The 18,013-nt window shown below is 63.6% G+C and overlaps 1 protein-coding gene across 2 annotated transcripts; it reads right to left on the bottom strand.

The window, feature by feature from the left end:
* Window positions 1–313: 313 nt before the first annotated feature.
* RXRB (retinoid X receptor beta) lies at window positions 314–17,688 on the bottom strand. 2 transcript variants are annotated; one of them, XM_030547390.1, is made up of 10 exons: window positions 17,553–17,688; window positions 15,567–15,784; window positions 13,748–13,901; window positions 13,017–13,196; window positions 11,513–11,676; window positions 11,108–11,237; window positions 10,251–10,383; window positions 9,903–9,994; window positions 8,609–8,714; window positions 314–1,850 (listed from the first exon to the last, which is right to left on the bottom strand). In XM_030547390.1, exons 1-10 carry the CDS (start codon window positions 17,569–17,571, stop codon window positions 1,703–1,705), a joined length of 1,344 nt encoding a protein of 447 aa, XP_030403250.1. In that variant the 5' UTR covers window positions 17,572–17,688; the 3' UTR covers window positions 314–1,702. The 2 variants fall into 2 exon arrangements, with proteins under 2 accessions (XP_030403250.1, XP_030403251.1); XM_030547391.1 differs by lacking the exon at window positions 15,567–15,784 and having other exon boundaries at window positions 1,703–1,850; window positions 17,553–17,680.
* Between the last annotated feature and the right edge of the window lie 325 nt (window positions 17,689–18,013).

Below are 18,013 nucleotides of genomic sequence, written 5' to 3'. Positions count from 1 at the left end.
GGAACACCCCCTGCCCCCCCACGGTCCCAGTCCCCCCCGCCATCCCAGAGGAACACCCCCTGCCCCCCCTACGGTCCCAGTCCCCCCGCCATCCCAGAGGAACACCCCCTGCCCCCCCACAGTCCCAGTCCCCCCCATCCCAGAGGAACACCCCCTGCCCCCCCTACGGTCCCAGTCCCCCCCGCCATCCCAGAGGAACACCCCCTGCCCCCCCGGTCCCAGTCCCCCCCCATCCCAGAGGAACACCCCCTGCCCCCCACGGTCCCAGTCTGCACAAGGCACCGGCCTATCACCACCAGGGGGAGGCGCTGTCCTTGGTTGAGAAGCAGCAGCTTTAATCACTGTAACTCCAAAGCAATGGGGGGGGGGTAATAATAATAAAAGCGAAAATAATGGGGGAGGGGTGGGTGAACAGAAGGGCAGAGCGCAACGGGGACGCTGCTAAGGCAGGGCCCCCACCGACACACTCCTCCCCCCACAGCAACTCAAACGAATTGTCCAAGCAGGGGTGCCCCCAGACCCTGCAAATGGGGGCAGGGAAGTGACATTCCTGCCACCCCCAATTCACCAGGGGTCTGAGCTCTGGCTCACAGCCACAGACCCCCCCAGAGGCTGTAGGACCTACAATGACTCCCCACCCACACCCCACGGGAGAGCTCATGGTCAGCGTGGCTGGGGGAGGCTGCAGTCTGGACTCTGGAAGGGGGAGCTGGGGGGGAAGGGGGTCTGGTACCTGCTGCATAGTTTGAGGTGGGGGAGGGGCGCAGGGTGTCAATTCAAAGTGCTAACCGGGTGCCTGAGAAATGGGGGGTGGGGGGGCAAGCAGGGCACAATCCCCCAAACCCTCTACCAGGGACTGCCCTCCCCTGGCAGAATGGCAGGGAGGCTCGGGGGGGGGGGGGGGGGACTTTGAGAACTAATGACAGACATGAGCTGGCCCCCACCCAAGAATGACCCCCCCCCCACAGGGCAGGTAACAGCTCCCACGGGCCCTGGGGGTGGTCAGCACTGACACAGACCTCTCCTCCCCTCCCCAACAGCACAGGAGTCTCTCCACACACCCCCATTCCTCACAGGAGCCTCGAGGGGGATTTCACCAGAAGACCCCCCCAGATAGGGGAAGGGGGCCATGCCAGGAACCCCTGAAGGGAATGAGGCCAGAAGGTCCCCGCACAAGGTGAAGGGCTGGGCCAGGCTTCCCATGTCATGGGGGGTCCCACTGCCCTGCAGAGAGAAGGGGGAGATGGAGGATTATTTTACAGTGGGGAATTTGGGGGGGCTCCTCTCACCCCCCTACCTGAAATCTCTACCTTTGCTGCCCCCCAGCACACCAATACTGGGGTGCCACAGCACTGAGGGAGCCTGGGAGGTCAGCCCGGGGCACCCCACTACGGACAAGGGACCTAGGGTACCTCCAGGGGGTGCCAGCAACTGGGGAAACGAGGTACACCCCATGGCCCACCCCTGGGGAGCGGTCTGGGGCCACCCCAGCTCTAGGCAGGCACACAGGGTACACCCTAGGGGACTCCCAAACCAGGGATGGGGAAAGGGGTACGCCCAGGGGGCCCCAAGACACAACTGACAATGCTACCCCAGGGCCTTCTCCCGGTAGCCCCCCAAAGAGTCCGCAGCCCCCCAGCCCAGCGGTGGGCGCTGGGGAGCCGCCGCAGGCTGTGTTGCTCTCGCGTGGCCGGCCAGGGGCTCAGGACAGCTGGTGGGGGGCCTCCAGCATCTCCATGAGGAAGGTGTCGATGGGGGTGTCCCCGATGAGCTTGAAGAAGAAGAGATGCTCCAAGCACTTCAGCCCAATGGAGCGCAGAGCCGGCAGGCGCAGCAGCAGCTTGGCGAACCTGGGGGCAGGCAGGGGGGTTAGATGGGGAGATCCCTCTGCCAGTGCCCCAGAGCCCCCCATGCTCCCCGTATACACAGCACCCCACATCCCCGCCACTGCCACAGAACCCCCCATGCTCCCCCTACACATGGCACCCTGGAGACACACACTCCAACATCCCCCACCACTGCCCTAGAACCCCACTACACACGGCATCCTGCACCCCAGCATCCCCCACCACTGCCCCAGAACCCCCCATGCTCCCCCTACACACAGCACCCCACATCCCCACCATTGCCACAGAACCCCCCATGCTCCCCGTATACACAGCACCCTGGAGACACACACTCCAACATCCCCCACCACTGCCCTAGAACCCCACTACACACAGCACCTTGCACCCCCAGCATCCCCCGTACACACGGCATCCTGCACCCCCAGCATCCCCCACCACTGCCCCAGAACCCCCCATGCTCCCCCTACACATGGCACCCTGCACCCCCAACATCCCCCGTACACACGGCATCCTGCACCCCAGCATCCCCCACCACTGCCACAGAACCCCCCAAGCTCCCCCTACACACAGCACCCCACATCCCCACCACTGCCACAGAACCCCCCAAGCTCCCCCTACACACAGCACCCCACATCCCCACCATTGCCACAGAACCCCCCATGCTCCCCGTATACACAGCACCCTGGAGACACACACTCCAACATCCCCCACCACTGCCCTAGAACCCCACTACACACAGCACCCTGCACCCCCAACATCCCCCGTACACACTGCATCCTGCACCCCCAACATCCCCCACCACTGCCACAGAACCCCCCATGCTCCCTCTACACATGGCACCCTGCACCCCCTACATCCCCCATACACACGGCATCCTGCACCCCCAGCATCCCCCACCACTGCCCCAGAACCCCCCATGCTCCCCCTACACATGGCACCCTGCACCCCCTACATCCCCCATACACATAGTACCCTGCATCCCCTACCTCTGCCCCATAACCCCCCACGCTCCCTGTACACACAGCACCCCACATCCCCCAACATCCCCCGTACACACTGTATCCTGCACCCCCAACATCCCCCGTACACACGGCATCCTGCACCCCCAACATCCCCCACCACTGCCCTAGAACCCCACTACACACAGCACCTTGCACCCCCAGCATCCCCCATACACACGGCATCCTGCACCCCAGCATCCCCCATCACTGCCCCAGAACCCCCCATGCTCCCCGTATACACAGCACCCTGGAGACACACACTCCAACATCCCCCACCACTGCCCTAGAACCCCACTACACACAGCACCTTGCACCCCCAACATCCCCCGTACACACGGCATCCTGCACCCCAGCATCCCCCACCACTGCCACAGAACCCCCCAAGCTCCCCCTACACACAGCACCCCACATCCCCACCACTGCCACAGAACCCCCCAAGCTCCCCCTACACACAGCACCCCACATCCCCACCATTGCCACAGAACCCCCCATGCTCCCCCTACACATGGCACCCTGCACCCCCTACATCCCCCATACACATAGTACCCTGCATCCCCTACCTCTGCCCCATAACCCCCCAAGCTCCCTGTACACACAGCACCCCACATCCCCCAACATCCCCCGTACACACGGCATCCTGCACCCCCAACATCCCCCACCACTGCCCTAGAACCCCACTACACACAGCACCTTGCACCCCCAGCATCCCCCATACACACGGCATCCTGCACCCCAGCATCCCCCATCACTGCCCCAGAACCCCCCATGCTCCCCGTATACACAGCACCCTGGAGACACACACTCCAACATCCCCCACCACTGCCCTAGAACCCCACTACACACAGCACCCCACATCCCCACCACTGCCCCAGAACCCCCCCATGCTCCCCCTACACATGGCACCTTGCACCCCCAACATCCCCCATACACACGGCATCCTGCACCCCAGCATCCCCCACCACTGCCACAGAACCCCCCCATGCTCCCCCTACACATGGCACCCTGCACCCCCAACATCCCCCATACACACGGCATCCTGCACCCCCAGCATCCCCCACCACTGCCCCAGAACCCCCCAAGCTCCCTCTACACACAGCACCCCACATCCCCACCACTGCCACAGAACCCCCCCATGCTCCCCCTACACATGGCACCCTGCACCCCCAACATCCCCCATACACATGGCATCCTGCACCCCCAACATCCCCCACCACTGCCCCAGAACCCCCCAAGCTCCCCCTACACACAGCACCCCACATCCCCACCACTGGCACAGAACCCCCCATGCTCCCCCTACACATGGCACCCTGCACCCCCTACATCCCCCATACACATAGTACCCTGCATCCCCTACCTCTGCCCCATAACCCCCCACGCTCCCTGTACACACAGCACCCCACATCCCCCAACATCCCCCGTACACACTGTATCCTGCACCCCCAACATCCCCCGTACACACGGCATCCTGCACCAACATCCCCCACCACTGCCCTAGAACCCCACAACACACAGCACCTTGCACCCCCAACATCCCCCATACACACGGCATCCTGCACCCCCAGCATCCCCCACGACTGCCCCAGAACCCCCCAAGCTCCCCCTACACACAGCACCCCACATCCCCACCATTGCCACAGAACCCCCCATGCTCCCCCTACACATGGCACCCTGCACCCCCAACATCCCCCATACACATAGTACCCTGCATCCCCTACCTCTGCCCCAGAACCCCCCAAGCTCCCTGTACACACAGCACCCCACATCCCCCAACATCCCCCGTACACACGGCATCCTGCACCCCCAACATACCCCATCACTGCCCAAGAACCTCCGATGCTCCCTATATACACTGTACTCTCTGCTGCCCCCATCACTGCCCCAGAGCCCCCCGTGCTCCCCATACACACGGCATCCTGCACCCCCAACATCCCCTGTACATACAGTACCCTGGATCCCTCACCACTGCCCGAAAACCCCCCACGCTCCCTGTACACATGGCACCCTGGACACACACAACCCCAAATCCCCCACCACTGCCCCAGAACCCCCACGCTCCCTGTACACACAGCACCCCACATCTCCCGTACACACAGCACCCTGCACCCCCCAACATCCCCACCACTGCCCCAGAACCCCCATGCTCCCTGTACACACAGCACCCCACATCACCCAACATCCCCGTACACACTGCATCCTGCACCCCCAACATACCCCACCACTGCCCCAGAACCCACCACACTCCCCGTATACACAGCACCCCACATCCCCGCCACTGCCCCAGAACCCCCCACGCTCCCACTACACACGGCACCCTGCACCCCCAACATCCCCTGTACATACAGTACTCTGCATCCCTCACCACTGCCCCAGAACCCCCACGCTCCCTGTACACACAGCACCCCACATCTCCCGTACACACAGCACCCTGCACCCCCCAACATCCCCACCACTGCCCCAGAACCCCCTACACTGCCTATATACAGTGTACCCTCTGCTGCCCCCATCACTGCCCCAGAACCCCCCACGCTCCCCGTACACACAGCACCCTGCATCCGCCAACATCCCCACCACTGCCCCAGAACCCCCCCGTGCTCCCCATACACACGGCATTCTGCACCCCCAACATACCCCATCACTGCCCCAGAATCCCCTACACTGCCTATATACAGCGTACCCTCTGCTGCCCCCATCACTGCCCCAGAACCCCCCACGCTCCCCGTACACACAGCACCCTGCATCCCCCAACATCCCCCGTACACACTGCATCCTGCACCCCCAACATCCCCCACCACTGCCCCAGAACCCCCCACGCTCCCCCTGTACACGGCACCCTGCACCTCCAACATCCCCCATACACACAGTTCCCTGCATCCCCTACCACTGCCCCAGAACCCCCCAAGCTCCCTGTACACACAGCACCCCACATCCCCCAACATCCCCCGTACACACGGCATCCTGCACCCCCAACATCCTCTGTACATACAGTACTCTGGATCCCTCACCACTGCCCGAAAACCCCCCCCGCTCCCTGTACACATGGCACCCTGGACACACACAACCCCAAATCCCCCACCACTGCCCCAGAACCCCCACGCTCCCTATACACACAGCACCCCACATCTCCCGTACACACAGCACCCTGCACCCCCCAACATCCCCACCACTGCCCCAGAACCCCCTACACTGCCTATATACAGTGTACCCTCTGCTGCCCCCATCACTGCCCCAGAGCCCCCCATGCTCCCCGTACACACAGCACCCTGCATCCCCCAACATCCCCACCACTGCCCCAGAACCCCCCCGTGCTCCCCATACACACGGCATTCTGCACCCCAACATACCCCATCACTGCCCCAGAATCCCCTACACTACCTATATACAGTGTACCCTCTGCTGCCCCCATCACTGCCCCAGAACCCCCCACGCTCCCCGTACACACAGCACCCTGCACCCCCCAACATCCCCACCACTGCCCCAGAACCCCCTACACTGCCTATATACAGTGTACCCTCTGCTGCCCCCATCACTGCCCCAGAGCCCCCCACGCTCCCCGTACACACAGCACCCTGCATCCCCCAACATCCCCACCACTGCCCCAGAACCCCCCCGTGCTCCCCATACACACGGCATTCTGCACCCCCAACATACCCCATCACTGCCCCAGAATCCCCTACACTGCCTATATACAGCGTACCCTCTGCTGCCCCCATCACTGCCCCAGAACCCCCCACGCTCCCCGTACACACAGCACCCTGCATCCCCCAACATCCCCCGTACACACTGCATCCTGCACCCCCAACATCCCCCACCACTGCCCCAGAACCCCCCACGCTCCCCCTGTACACGGCACCCTGCACCTCCAACATCCCCCATACACACAGTACCCTGCATCCCCTACCACTGCCCCAGAACCCCCCAAGCTCCCTGTACACACAGCACCCCACATCCCCCAACATCCCCCGTACACACGGCATCCTGCACCCCCAACATCCCCTGTACATACAGTACTCTGGATCCCTCACCACTGCCCGAAAACCCCCCCCGCTCCCTGTACACATGGCACCCTGGACACACACAACCCCAAATCCCCCACCACTGCCCCAGAACCCCCACGCTCCCTATACACACAGCACCCCACATCTCCCGTACACACAGCACCCTGCACCCCCCAACATCCCCACCACTGCCCCAGAATCCCCTACACTACCTATATACAGTGTACCCTCTGCTGCCCCCATCACTGCCCCAGAACCCCCCACGCTCCCCGTACACACAGCACCCTGCATCCCCCAACATCCCCACCACTGCCTCAGAATCCCCCGCACTCCCTGTACACACAGCACCCTGCACCCCCCAACATCCCCACCACTGCCCCAGAACCCCCTACACTGCCTATATACAGCGTACCCTCTGCTGCCCCCATCACTGCCCCAGAACCCCCCACGCTCCCCGTACACACAGCACCCTGCACCCCCCAACATCCCCCACCACTGCCCCAGAACCCCCCCGTGCTCCCCATACACACGGCATTCTGCACTCCCAACATACCCCATCACTGCCCCAGAATCCCCTACACTGCCTATATACAGCGTACCCTCTGCTGCCCCCATCACTGCCCCAGAACCCCCCACGCTCCCCGTACACACAGCACCCTGCATCCCCCAACATCCCCACCACTGCCCCAGAACCCCCTACACTCCCTATATACAGTGTACCCTCTGCTGCCCCAGAACCCCCTACGCTCCCCGTACACACAGCACCCTGCACCCCCCAACATCCCCCACCACTGCTCCAGAACCCCCCACACTCCTTGTATACACTGTACCCTCTGCTGCCCCCACCACTGTCCCAGAACCCCCCACGCTCCCCTTACACATGGGATCCTGCACCCCCCCAACATCGCCGACTACTGCTCCAGAACGCCCCATATCCCCTGTAAACCTGTGGGATCCCCCCACTCCATTCTCACTGCACCCCCCCCATGGCAGACAAGCTCTGGGTCAGACACAGGGAGCTGGCACCACCTAGTGGCCACCTGCAGCATCTACCGCTCCGGAACTGGCCCCCCTGGGAGCAGCAGCACCCACCCTTCCCCCCTCCCACCTGGGCCTGGGTGAGCAGCGGCTCCGGGTGCAGACACCCAGGCACTGCCCCATGCCCCCAACACCATCCCGGGCCTCTCCTCCCTCCTGCCCCACCCCTGTACCCATCCCGCTGCCCAGGTGGTACCCACCCACCACTGCCCACCCCCGTACCTGCCCCACTGCCTGGCGTACCCGCCCCGCTGTCCCCCTTCATACCTGCCCCACTGCCCGGCGTCCTCCTGCTGCCTGGGGTACCCCACCCCTATACCCCGCCACACTGCCCAGCATGCCTCCCCATCACTGCCCACCGCCATACCCGCCCCATTGCCCAGGGTACCCCTCGCTACCCCATCCCCATACCTGCCCCACTGCCCGACATCCCCCTGCTGCCCCACTCCTGTACCTCCCCGGCTGCCTGGGGTACCCCCCCCACTGCCCCACCCCCATACCCCACCACACCGCCCAGCATGCCTCCCCACCACTGCCCACTGCCGTACCCGCCCCATTGCCCAGGGTACCCCCCGCTACCCCACCCCCATACCCGCCCCACTGCCTGGAGTACCCCCACCACCACTGTCCCATCCCCATCCCACAGCCCTGTGTACCCCCCACTACCGCACCCCTGTACTGCCCCACTGCCTGGGGTACCCCCCACCACCACTGCTCCTCCTCATACCTGCCCTGCTGCTCGGGGTACTTCTGCTTGCAGTAGGACTCCAGAGACGCATAGACCTTCTCCCGCAGCAGCTCCACCTCCCCAGGGTTCGACAGCCCCTTGGCATCTGTGGGGGGTCAGCGTGCACACAGCCCTCCTGGGTCAGCACACACACAGCCCTCCCTGCCCTCCCCCAGGGCAGGGGGGGCCTGGAAGGTCAGCAGGGTCAAGAGACCCCAAGGTGAATATGGTGGTGGACAACTGGCATGGGGGGGGAGGGGGTGTTCCTTACCTGGATTGTAGAGGACGATGGGGGAAGGAGTCCCAGGGGATTGTGGGGAGGATTTTCTGGGGAGGTCCCTTACTTGGGCTGATGAGGATGACGGGAGGCAGGAAGGGCTGGGGGAGGTCTCAGGGGGGGTCCCTTAGCCGGGTTGAAGAGGATGAGGGGGGGCAGGCAGCGCCAGGGCATCTCAGGGGGGTCTCTTACCCAGGATGAAGGGGGGGGAGGCAGTGCCAGGGGTCTCAGGAGGGTCCCTTACCCGGGTTGAAGAGGATGAGGGGGGGCAGGCAGCGCCAGGGCATCTCAGGGGGGTCTCTTACCCGGGTTGAAGGGGGGGGGAGGCAGTGCCAGGGGTCTCAGGAGGGTCCCTTACCCGGGTTGAAGAGGATGAGGGGGGGCAGGCAGCGCCAGGGCATCTCAGGGGGGTCTCTTACCCAGGATGAAGGGGGGAGGCAGTGCCAGGGGTCTCAGGAGGGTCCCTTACCCGGGTTGAAGAGGATGAGGGGGGGCAGGCAGCGCCAGGGCATCTCAGGGGGGTCTCTTACCCAGGATGAAGGGGGGGGAGGCAGTGCCAGGGCATCTCAGGGGGGTCTCTTACCCAGGATGAAGGGGGGGCAGGCAGTGCCAGGGGTCTCAGGGGGGTCTCTTACCCAGGATGAAGGGGGGGAGGCAGTGCCAGGGGTCTCAGGAGGGTCCCTTAGCCAGGTTGAAGAGGATGAGGGGGGGCAGGCAGCGCCAGGGCATCTCAGGCGGGTCTCTTACCCAGAATGAAGGGGGGGGAGGCAGTGCCAGGGGTCTCAGGAGGGTCCCTTACCCGGGTTGAAGGGGGGGCAGGCAGCGCCAGGGGTCTCAGGGGGGTCTCTTACCCAGGATGAAGGGGGGGGGAGGCAGTGCCAGGGGTCTCAGGGGGGTCCCTTAGCCGGGTTGAAGAGGATGAGGGGGGGCAGGCAGCGCCAGGGCATCTCAGGGGGGTCTCTTACACACGATGAAGGGGGGGGAGGCAGTGCCAGGGGTCTCAGGGGGGTCCCTTACCCGGGTTGAAGAGGATGATGGCCCGGAGGCAGCCAAGCTCCGTCTTGTCCATCCGCATGTCCCGCATCTTGGAGACCAGCTCAGTCAGCACCCTGGGGGGGAGGGGCACACATCAGTGGGCCCTGGGGCAGGGACGCCCCCCCACTGAGAGCTCAACATGGGCTCCCCGACCCCTCCTGAATCCCAACACCATGCCCTGGAGACCCCGTCCCCACCTGTCAGCAAAGGCCCCCTCGGACTGCCCGTCGCTGTGCCCCATGGGAACCACAGCCTTCTTGTCAGCCCTGTGCGCCCCAGTGAGCACAGCCCCCTTACCAGTGCTGTGCCCCCTGGGCCCCTGCCCCCCACCTGTCGAAGATGGCCCCCACGCCGGCGCTGTGGGCGCTGTTGCGATGCACGTGCAGCCCCGTGGCCAGCAGGATCCCGTCCTTCACCGAGATGGAGCGGTGCGAGAAAGACGCGATGAGCAGCTCGTTCCAGCCTGGGGTGCAGAGAAAGCGGCTGAGAGCCAGGCCTGGGGACCCCAGATCCCCTGCACCCCCCCTCCTGCCCTCTGCCCTCCCCCAGAACCTCTGCCCTCCCCACAGCTTGTGCTCAGAGCCCCCCTCATCCCCTGCCATCCCCACAGCTTGTACCCAGGACTACTCCCATTGTGAGGGGCGAGGGAAATCCACCCCACCCACCACATTACTTAAGAGCAAAGCCAACCCAGTTCCACTGGCAGTCGCCCCACTGCAACAGGACCTGTCCCCAGGAGCCACAGACCAGAGCGGACAGTTTGGGGTCCCCTCCTTCTCTAGGGCCCAGCCTAAAACCATGTGCACCAAAGCCCCCTTGTCTCACTCCACCACCCTCTGCCTGAGGGCAGCCCCAGGGAGGCACCCGTGCATCTCCCTCACCCCCACCCCCGTTGTCATTCACTCTCCCCCACCCATCACTCACCCGCTCGCAGCAGGACGTTCCACCCCTGCACCCCATGTCATTCACCCGCCCACAGTAGGACATCCCCCCGCTCCGCCCCGCATCACTCCCCTGCCCGCAGCAGGACATCCTGCCCCTGTACCCAGTGTCACTCACCTGCCTGCAGCAGAACGTTCCGCCCCTGCACCCATGTCACTCACCCACCCGCAGCAGGATGTCCCGCCTCCACCCATCACTCTCCTGCCCACAGCAGGACATCCCAACCCTGCACCCCGTGTACTCACCCGCCCGCAGCAGGATGACCTGGTCATCCAGAGGCAGCTCCGAGAAGTGAGGGATGCGCTTGGCCCACTCCACCAGTGTGAACAGCTGCTTGTCGGCCGCCTGGCAGATGTTGGTCACCGGGTCGTTTGGCTGGAGGGTAGGGTCAGAGACAGGGGTGGGGGTGGGGGTGAGATGCAGTCTCCTCCCCCCCACCGCAGCCTCCACTCTCCCTCCCCCCTGCTCTGCCCCCCCAAAGCCTCCTGCCCTGTCCCCCTCGAACCCAGCCCCACCCCAAGGACCCCCCCTTCCCCAGAGCCCCCTGCCTGCCTCTGAGACCTGAAACCTCATCCCTCTGGAACCCCTTGCCAGGGCCTGGCTCTGCCTTCCACTTCCCAGCTCTGCCCGCACCCCCACCCCCCGCTCACCGAGCTGCCCCCGGTGCCAGAGCCATCAACACTTTGGTCCGATTTCTGCTCCACAGCCAGCTCTGCCTCCAGGATCTTCTCCACCGGCATCTCCTCATTTGCGCCGCCTGCAAAATCCCCCTCGCCGTCCTTCTCCTTCCCCCGCTGCCGCTCCTCCTGCACCGCTGCAGGGGACAGGGACAGGTCAGACATGGCACAGACATCATCACCCCCCCACTCCCTGATGCCGCTCCTTCTGCACTGCTGGGGGAGACAGGGATGGGTCAGACATGGCATAGACATCATCACCCCCCACCCACTCCCCGCTGTCGCTCCTCCTGCACCGCTGCGGAGGGGATGGGTCAGATACAGCACAGACACCCCCCTCCCCGACAACACCCTCCCCATGCCTTGCTGCCACTCTTCCTGCACTGCTGGGGGGGGGGCGGGGACGGGTCAGACACACCACAGAACCCGCCACAACAAAGACTTCCATGCCCTCTGCTGCCATCCCTCCTGCAAGGTCACACATGGCATAGGAAACCCCCACCCCCCTGCTGCTGCTCCTCCTACATCTCCCAGAGGGGGATTGTCCCCTCAGACATTTCTGGTAGGGGCAGTACCCGCCCTGGCCCCACCCCTCTCCCTCTGGTCCCGCCCCATTCCACAGGTCCCGCCCCCAGGCGGGCAGTACCTTCCCTCTTCATGCCAGTGGCCAGGCATTTCTGGTAGCGGCAGTACCCGCCCTGGCCCCGCCCCTCTCCCTCTGGTCCCGCCCCATTCAACAGGTCCCGCCCCCAGGCGGGCAGTACCTTCCCTCTTCATGCCAGTGGCCAGGCATTTCTGGTAGCGGCAGTACCCGCCCTGGCCCCGCCCCTCTCCCTCTGGTCCCGCCCCATTCCACAGGTCCCGCCCCCAGGTGGGCAGTACCTTCCCTCTTCATGCCAGTGGCCAGGCATTTCTGGTAGGGACAATACCCACCCTGGCCCCACCCCCACTCCCTCTGGTCCCGCCCTATTCCACAGGCCCCACCCCCAGGTGGGCAGTACCTTCCCTCTTCATGCCAGTGGCCAGGCATTTCTGGGAGGGGCAGTACCTGCCCTGGCCCCACCCCCACTCCCTCTGGTCCCGCCCTATTCCACAGGCCCCACCCCCAGGTGGGCAGTACCTTCCCTCTTCATGCCAGTGGCCAGGCATTTCTGGGAGGGGCAGTACCTGCCCTGGCCCCACCCCCACTCCCTCTGGTCCCGCCCTATTCCACAGGTCCCGCCCCCAGGTGGGCAGTACCTTCCCTCTTCATGCCAGTGGCCAGGCATTTCTGGTAGGGGCAGTACCCGCCCTGGCCCCGCCCCCTCTCCCTCTGGCCCCGCCCCATTCCACAGGCCCTGCCCCCAGGTGGGCAGTACCTTCCCTCTTCATGCCAGTGGCCAGGCATTTCTGGTAGGGGCAGTACCCGCCCTGGCCCCGCCCCCTCTCCCTCTGGCCCCGCCCTATTCCACAGGCCCTGCCCCCAGGTGGGCAGTACCTTCCCTCTTCATGCCAGTGGCCAGGCATTTCTGGTAGCGGCAGTACTGGCAGCGGTTACGCTGGCGCTTGTCCACGATGCAGTCCTTGTTATCCCGGCACGTGTAGGTCAGGTCCTTGCGGATTGTGCGCTTGAAGAAACCCTTGCAGCCCTCGCAGCTGTACACCCCGTAGTGCTTCCCTAGGGGGAGGGGGAGAGTCAGAGAGAACCCTGGCATCCGGGCCCCCAGCACTCCGCAACCCACTCCCTTCCCAGAGCCAGGGACAGAACCCAGGAGTCCGGGCTCCCATTCCTCCACAGCCAAGGACAGAACCCAGGAGTCCGGGCTTCCAGCCCTCCACAGCCAGCTCCGCTCCCACAGCCAGGGACAGAACCCAGGAGTCCGGGCTCCCAGCCCTCCACAACCAGGTCCCCTCCCACAGCCAGGGACAGAACCCAGGAGTCCGGGCTCCCAGCCCTCCACAACCAGGTCCCCTCCCACAGCCAGGGACAGAACCCAGGAGTCCAGGCTCCCAGCCCTCCACAACCAGCTCCCCTCCCACAGCCAGGGACAGAACCCAGGAGTCCGGGCTCCCAGCCCTCCACAGCCAGCTCCGCTCCCACAGCCAGGGACAGAACCCAGAAGTCCAGGCTCCCAGGCCCCCACACCCCCCATTTTCCTGCTCTAGCCCACTAGTCCCCACTCCCCTTTCAAGCTGAGGATAGAACCCAGGTGCCCTGGCCCTCGGTACCTGATGATCTGTCCCCACAGATGGCACAGAGGCGCTTCCCCGGCATCATGCCACCGTGGGGGTGGCATGGGAGACTCCGCATGCCCAGGGGGGGCTTGACATCTTCCGAGCTGCTGACGGAGTGCATGCCCGACAGGTTTACAGTGGAGTTAATCTGGGGGCAGACAGATGGGAGCTGACCTGGCTACCCTGCCAGGGAGCCTGCCCCACTCCCCAATCCCTCCCCTCAGCTCCCACCCCCTCATGGGTATCAGCCCCCAGAGGAGCACGCCCCAGTCACTGCTAGGATTCAGCCTTTCCCTCCCCTTACTCCTGCAGCCCCCAGCCCAGCCCCACACGTGCTCCTATCCCCATCATGTCTGTGACCCCTCATCTCATCTCTCCCAACTGGGGCACATTCTCTATTTTATCCACTTCCCAATTCACTGGCTGCCCATCCCCGCACGCTGGATCCTGGCTCCTTTGATAGGATAACGAGTCTTGTGGATAAGGAAGAAGCGGTGGATGTGGTATACCTAGACTTTTGTAAGGCTTTTGATACAGTCTCGCATGATATCCTTACCAATAAACCAGGCAAATACAATTTAGATGGGGTTACTATAAGGTGGGTGCATAACTGGCTGGATAACCGTACTCAGAGAGTAGTTATTAATGGCTCCCAATCCTGCTGGAAAGGTATAACAAGTGGGGTTCCGCAGGGGTCTGTTTTGGGACCGGCTCTGTTCAATATCTTCATCAATGATTTAAACGTTGGCATAGAAAGTACGCTTATTAAGTTTGCAGATGATACCAAACTGGAAGATATTGCAACTGCTTTGGAGGACTGGGTCAAAATTCAAAAGGATCTGGACAAATTGGAGAAATGGTCTGAGGTAAACCGGATGAAGTTCAATAAAGAAAGACAAATGCAAAGTGCTCCACTTAGGAAGGAACAATCAGTTTCACACATACAGAATGGGAAGAGACTGTCTAGGAAGGAGTATGGCACAAAGAGATCTAGGGGTCATAGTGGACCACAAGCTAAATATGAGTCAACAGTGTGATACTGTTGCAAAAAAAGCAAACGTGATTCTGGGATGCATTAACAGGTGTGTTGTAAACAAGACATGAGAAGTCATTCTTCCGCTCTACTCTGCGCTGGTTTGGCCTCAACTGGAGTATTGTGTCCAGTTCTGGGCACCGCATTTCAAGAAAGATGTGGAGAAATTGGAGAGGGTCCAGAGAAGAGCAACAAGAATGATGAAAGGTCTTGAGAACATGACCTATGAAGGAAGGCTGAAGGAATTGGGTTTGTTTAGTTTGGAAAAGAGAAGACTGAGAGGGGACATGATAGCAGTTTTCAGGTATCTAAAAGGGTGTCATCAGGAGGAGGGAGAAAACTTGTTCACCTTGGCCTCCAATGATAGAACAAGAAGCAATGGGCTTAAACTGCAGCAAGGGAGATTTAGGTTGGACATTAGGAAAAAATTCCTAACTGTCAGGGTAGTTAAACACTGGAATAGATTGCCTAGGGAAGTTGTGGAATCTCCATCTCTGGAGATATTTAAGAGTAGGTAAGATAAATGTCTATTAGGGATGGTCTAGACAGTATTTGGTCCTGCCAGAGGGCAGAGGACTGGACTCGATGACCTCTCGAGGTCCCTTCCAGTCCTAGAGTCTATGAATCCTCGCCCTCCAAGGAGACCATCCCCCTAACTCCCAACCCTCTCCCCAGGGCTCGGCTCCATGGCACTGCGCCCCCTTGGGGAAGCCCCCAGCCTCCCTCACCATCCCACAGCTCCCCTCTGCCCCTTGGGGGAGGAGCCACCCTCTCCCTTACCTGGGGGCTGCTTACGGGGCCATAGCCGCTGGAGGGTGTAGCTGGGAGCCCAGGAGACCCCAGGGATGAGCTGATGACGGGGAAGGGGGAGCCCAAACTGCTGATGGGTGAGTTGATGGAGGAGGTCATGGCCGAGCTGATCATGGAGGGGTGAAGTGGGGCCGAGAGCTCCGGTGGGGGTGATGAGCTCAGAGATGAACTGTCGGGGCTCCTGCAGTCTGGGGCAGAGAGAAGGGGATTAGCTAATCAGCACAGTGACCCCCAGTGCCTAGCAGGGGAGACGGGGCGGAGACGGGATATAACCAGTACACACTCTGGCAATGTGGCGCCCCTGAGCACCCGGCTCGGGAGATGTGCCCCCTTCTCCCCCGGGGAAACAGGGGACAGCTGAGACAACATCCTTGATGCAGCATAGCACCCCGTAGTGCCCAGCTGCGGAGACAGGGCACAGCCAGGACATCCCCCTCCCCCTCCAGCAGTGTGGCACCCCGAGCACCTGGCTGGGGAGATGTGCTCCCACTTCCAAGGAGATGGGGGACAACTGGAATGACACTTCCCCCACAGCATGGCGCCCAGTTGGGGAGACAGGGCACCGAGGGCAGGGCCCCCAGTAACATGACACCTCCTGGGGTGACAAGGCACAGCCGGGACCCTCCCCCAGCAGTGTGTTGACCCCTGGGGAGATGGGGCACCAAGGGGAGGGCCCCCAGCAGCATGGCACCTCACCCTGGGGTTACTGCAGGTCAGAGTCTGCCCAGATGTCTGCACTTCCCCCCCACACTCCCACTATTGCACAAGAATCCAGTGAGCACATGATCACCCTTCTCTGCCCATCACCCCGGCAACAAGCACCTTGGGGGAGGGAGGATCAAGAGTGGACCCCGGAAATGGGTCCTCTCCCAGTGAGGCACCCCCTTGCCCCAATCCTCCAGCACTGGGAATGGTCCCTCAACCTCATAACCCCCTTATTTCCCCTTCCACCTGCAATCCCTGTGCAGATCTCAGCCTACAGTGTGGGGGGTATGTGCTCTGGGGGACAGGTCACCCTAGAATCCCAGAGAGGGACAGCCCACCCCAGCCAGGGGTCCCTGGAACACAGGACCCCCATGGTGGAAGAGAGGCCCTCGAGAAGGGCTTGCCTAGGCCCCACCCCAACCCACCCCCTACTTTGCAACCTCACAACCCCACCGTTATTCATACTGCCCCCCGCAAAGCTGCCTGACCTCACTGGCTGTTCACATGGAGCCTCCTCGCTGCCCTGGGCACCCTCCCACCCTCCTCTCCGCCCTGAACACCCAGCACCCCACCCCCTCCTCTCCACCCCCTGAGCGCCCAGCACACCCGCACCCTCCTCTCCGCCCTGAGCACCCAGCACCCTCCCCCCCAGGCACCCACCCCCTCCGTCCCTAGCACCCCCCCTCCTTTTCACCCCCTGAGCACCCAGCACCCTCCATCCCTCCTCTCCGCCCCTAGCACCCAGCACCCTCCCCCCCAGGCACCCACCCCCTCCATCCCTAGCACCCCCCCTCCTCTCCACCCCCTGAGCGCCCAGCACCCTCCAACCCTCCTCTCCGCCCCGAGCACCCAGCACCCTCCCCCCCAGGCACCCACCCCCTCCGTCCCTAGCACCCCCCCTCCTCTCCGCCCCGAGCGCCCAGCACCCTCCAACCCTCCTCTCCGCCCCTAGCACCCAGCACCCTCCCCCACAGGCACCCACCTCGTCCGTCCCTAGCACCCGCACTCCTCTCCACCCCCTGAGCACCCAGCACCCTCCAACCCCCCTCTCCGCCCCGAGCACCCAGCACCCCCCCCAGGCACTCACCCCCTCCGTCCCTAGCACCCCCCCTCTCCACCCCCCCGAGCGCCCAGCACCCGCTGGCTCTCGACGGGCCGGGCCCCACGCTACGTCACGCCGCTGCCTGCACCCCGGGTGCCCCCCCACGCAGGGCGGGGCCCCCGCGGGGTGTCTCGCCCCCCCCGGCTCACCGCGGCCGCGGTCTCCCATCCCGCGGGTGCCCGCTCCCTGCCGGGGGGATCCGGGTCTCAGACCCCCCCGGGCTCCGGCCTGATCCAGGCTCCGCCACCGCCTCCTGCGGGCGCCGAGCGGACCCACAGTGCACCGCGGCCGGGCCCAGCCGACCCAGCATGCCCCGCGCGGGGCCTCCCCGGCCCAGCATGCACCGCGGCCGGCCCGGTATACCCCGAGCGGGGAGGGGGATTCCGGCCCATAATGCACCGCGCGGGGAGGTGATCCGGCCCATAATGCACCGTGGCCGAGCCTATAAAAGAGCCCACAATGCACCACTGACAATCACGAGAACCCGCCCGCTCCGCCTTCCCGGCATGCAATGCTGTAAACCATAGAGACAGGATTTGTTCCAAACAGTCACTGTGACGGCTCTATCTCATGGACACGGCTTTCCTCCACGCCACTTACAACACCCCAA

This window comes from Gopherus evgoodei, unplaced genomic scaffold (assembly GCF_007399415.2).
Source record: "Gopherus evgoodei ecotype Sinaloan lineage unplaced genomic scaffold, rGopEvg1_v1.p scaffold_58_arrow_ctg1, whole genome shotgun sequence".
NCBI lineage: Eukaryota > Metazoa > Chordata > Testudines > Testudinidae > Gopherus > Gopherus evgoodei.
Note: the sequence above shows the minus strand (reverse complement) of the source record. Positions and strands in the feature narration are given on the sequence as shown.

Excerpts from the sequence above, each read along its gene's own strand:
- RXRB (XM_030547390.1), bottom strand. Across the intron at positions 13,902-15,566 it reads GCCCCGTAAGCAGCCCCCAG|ATTAACTCCACTGTAAACCT; the intron begins GTAAGGGAGAGG and ends GTCTGCCCCCAG. Across the intron at positions 1,851-8,608 it reads TACCCCGAGCAGCAGGGCAG|GTTCGCCAAGCTGCTGCTGC; the intron begins GTATGAGGAGGA and ends GCCTGCCCCCAG.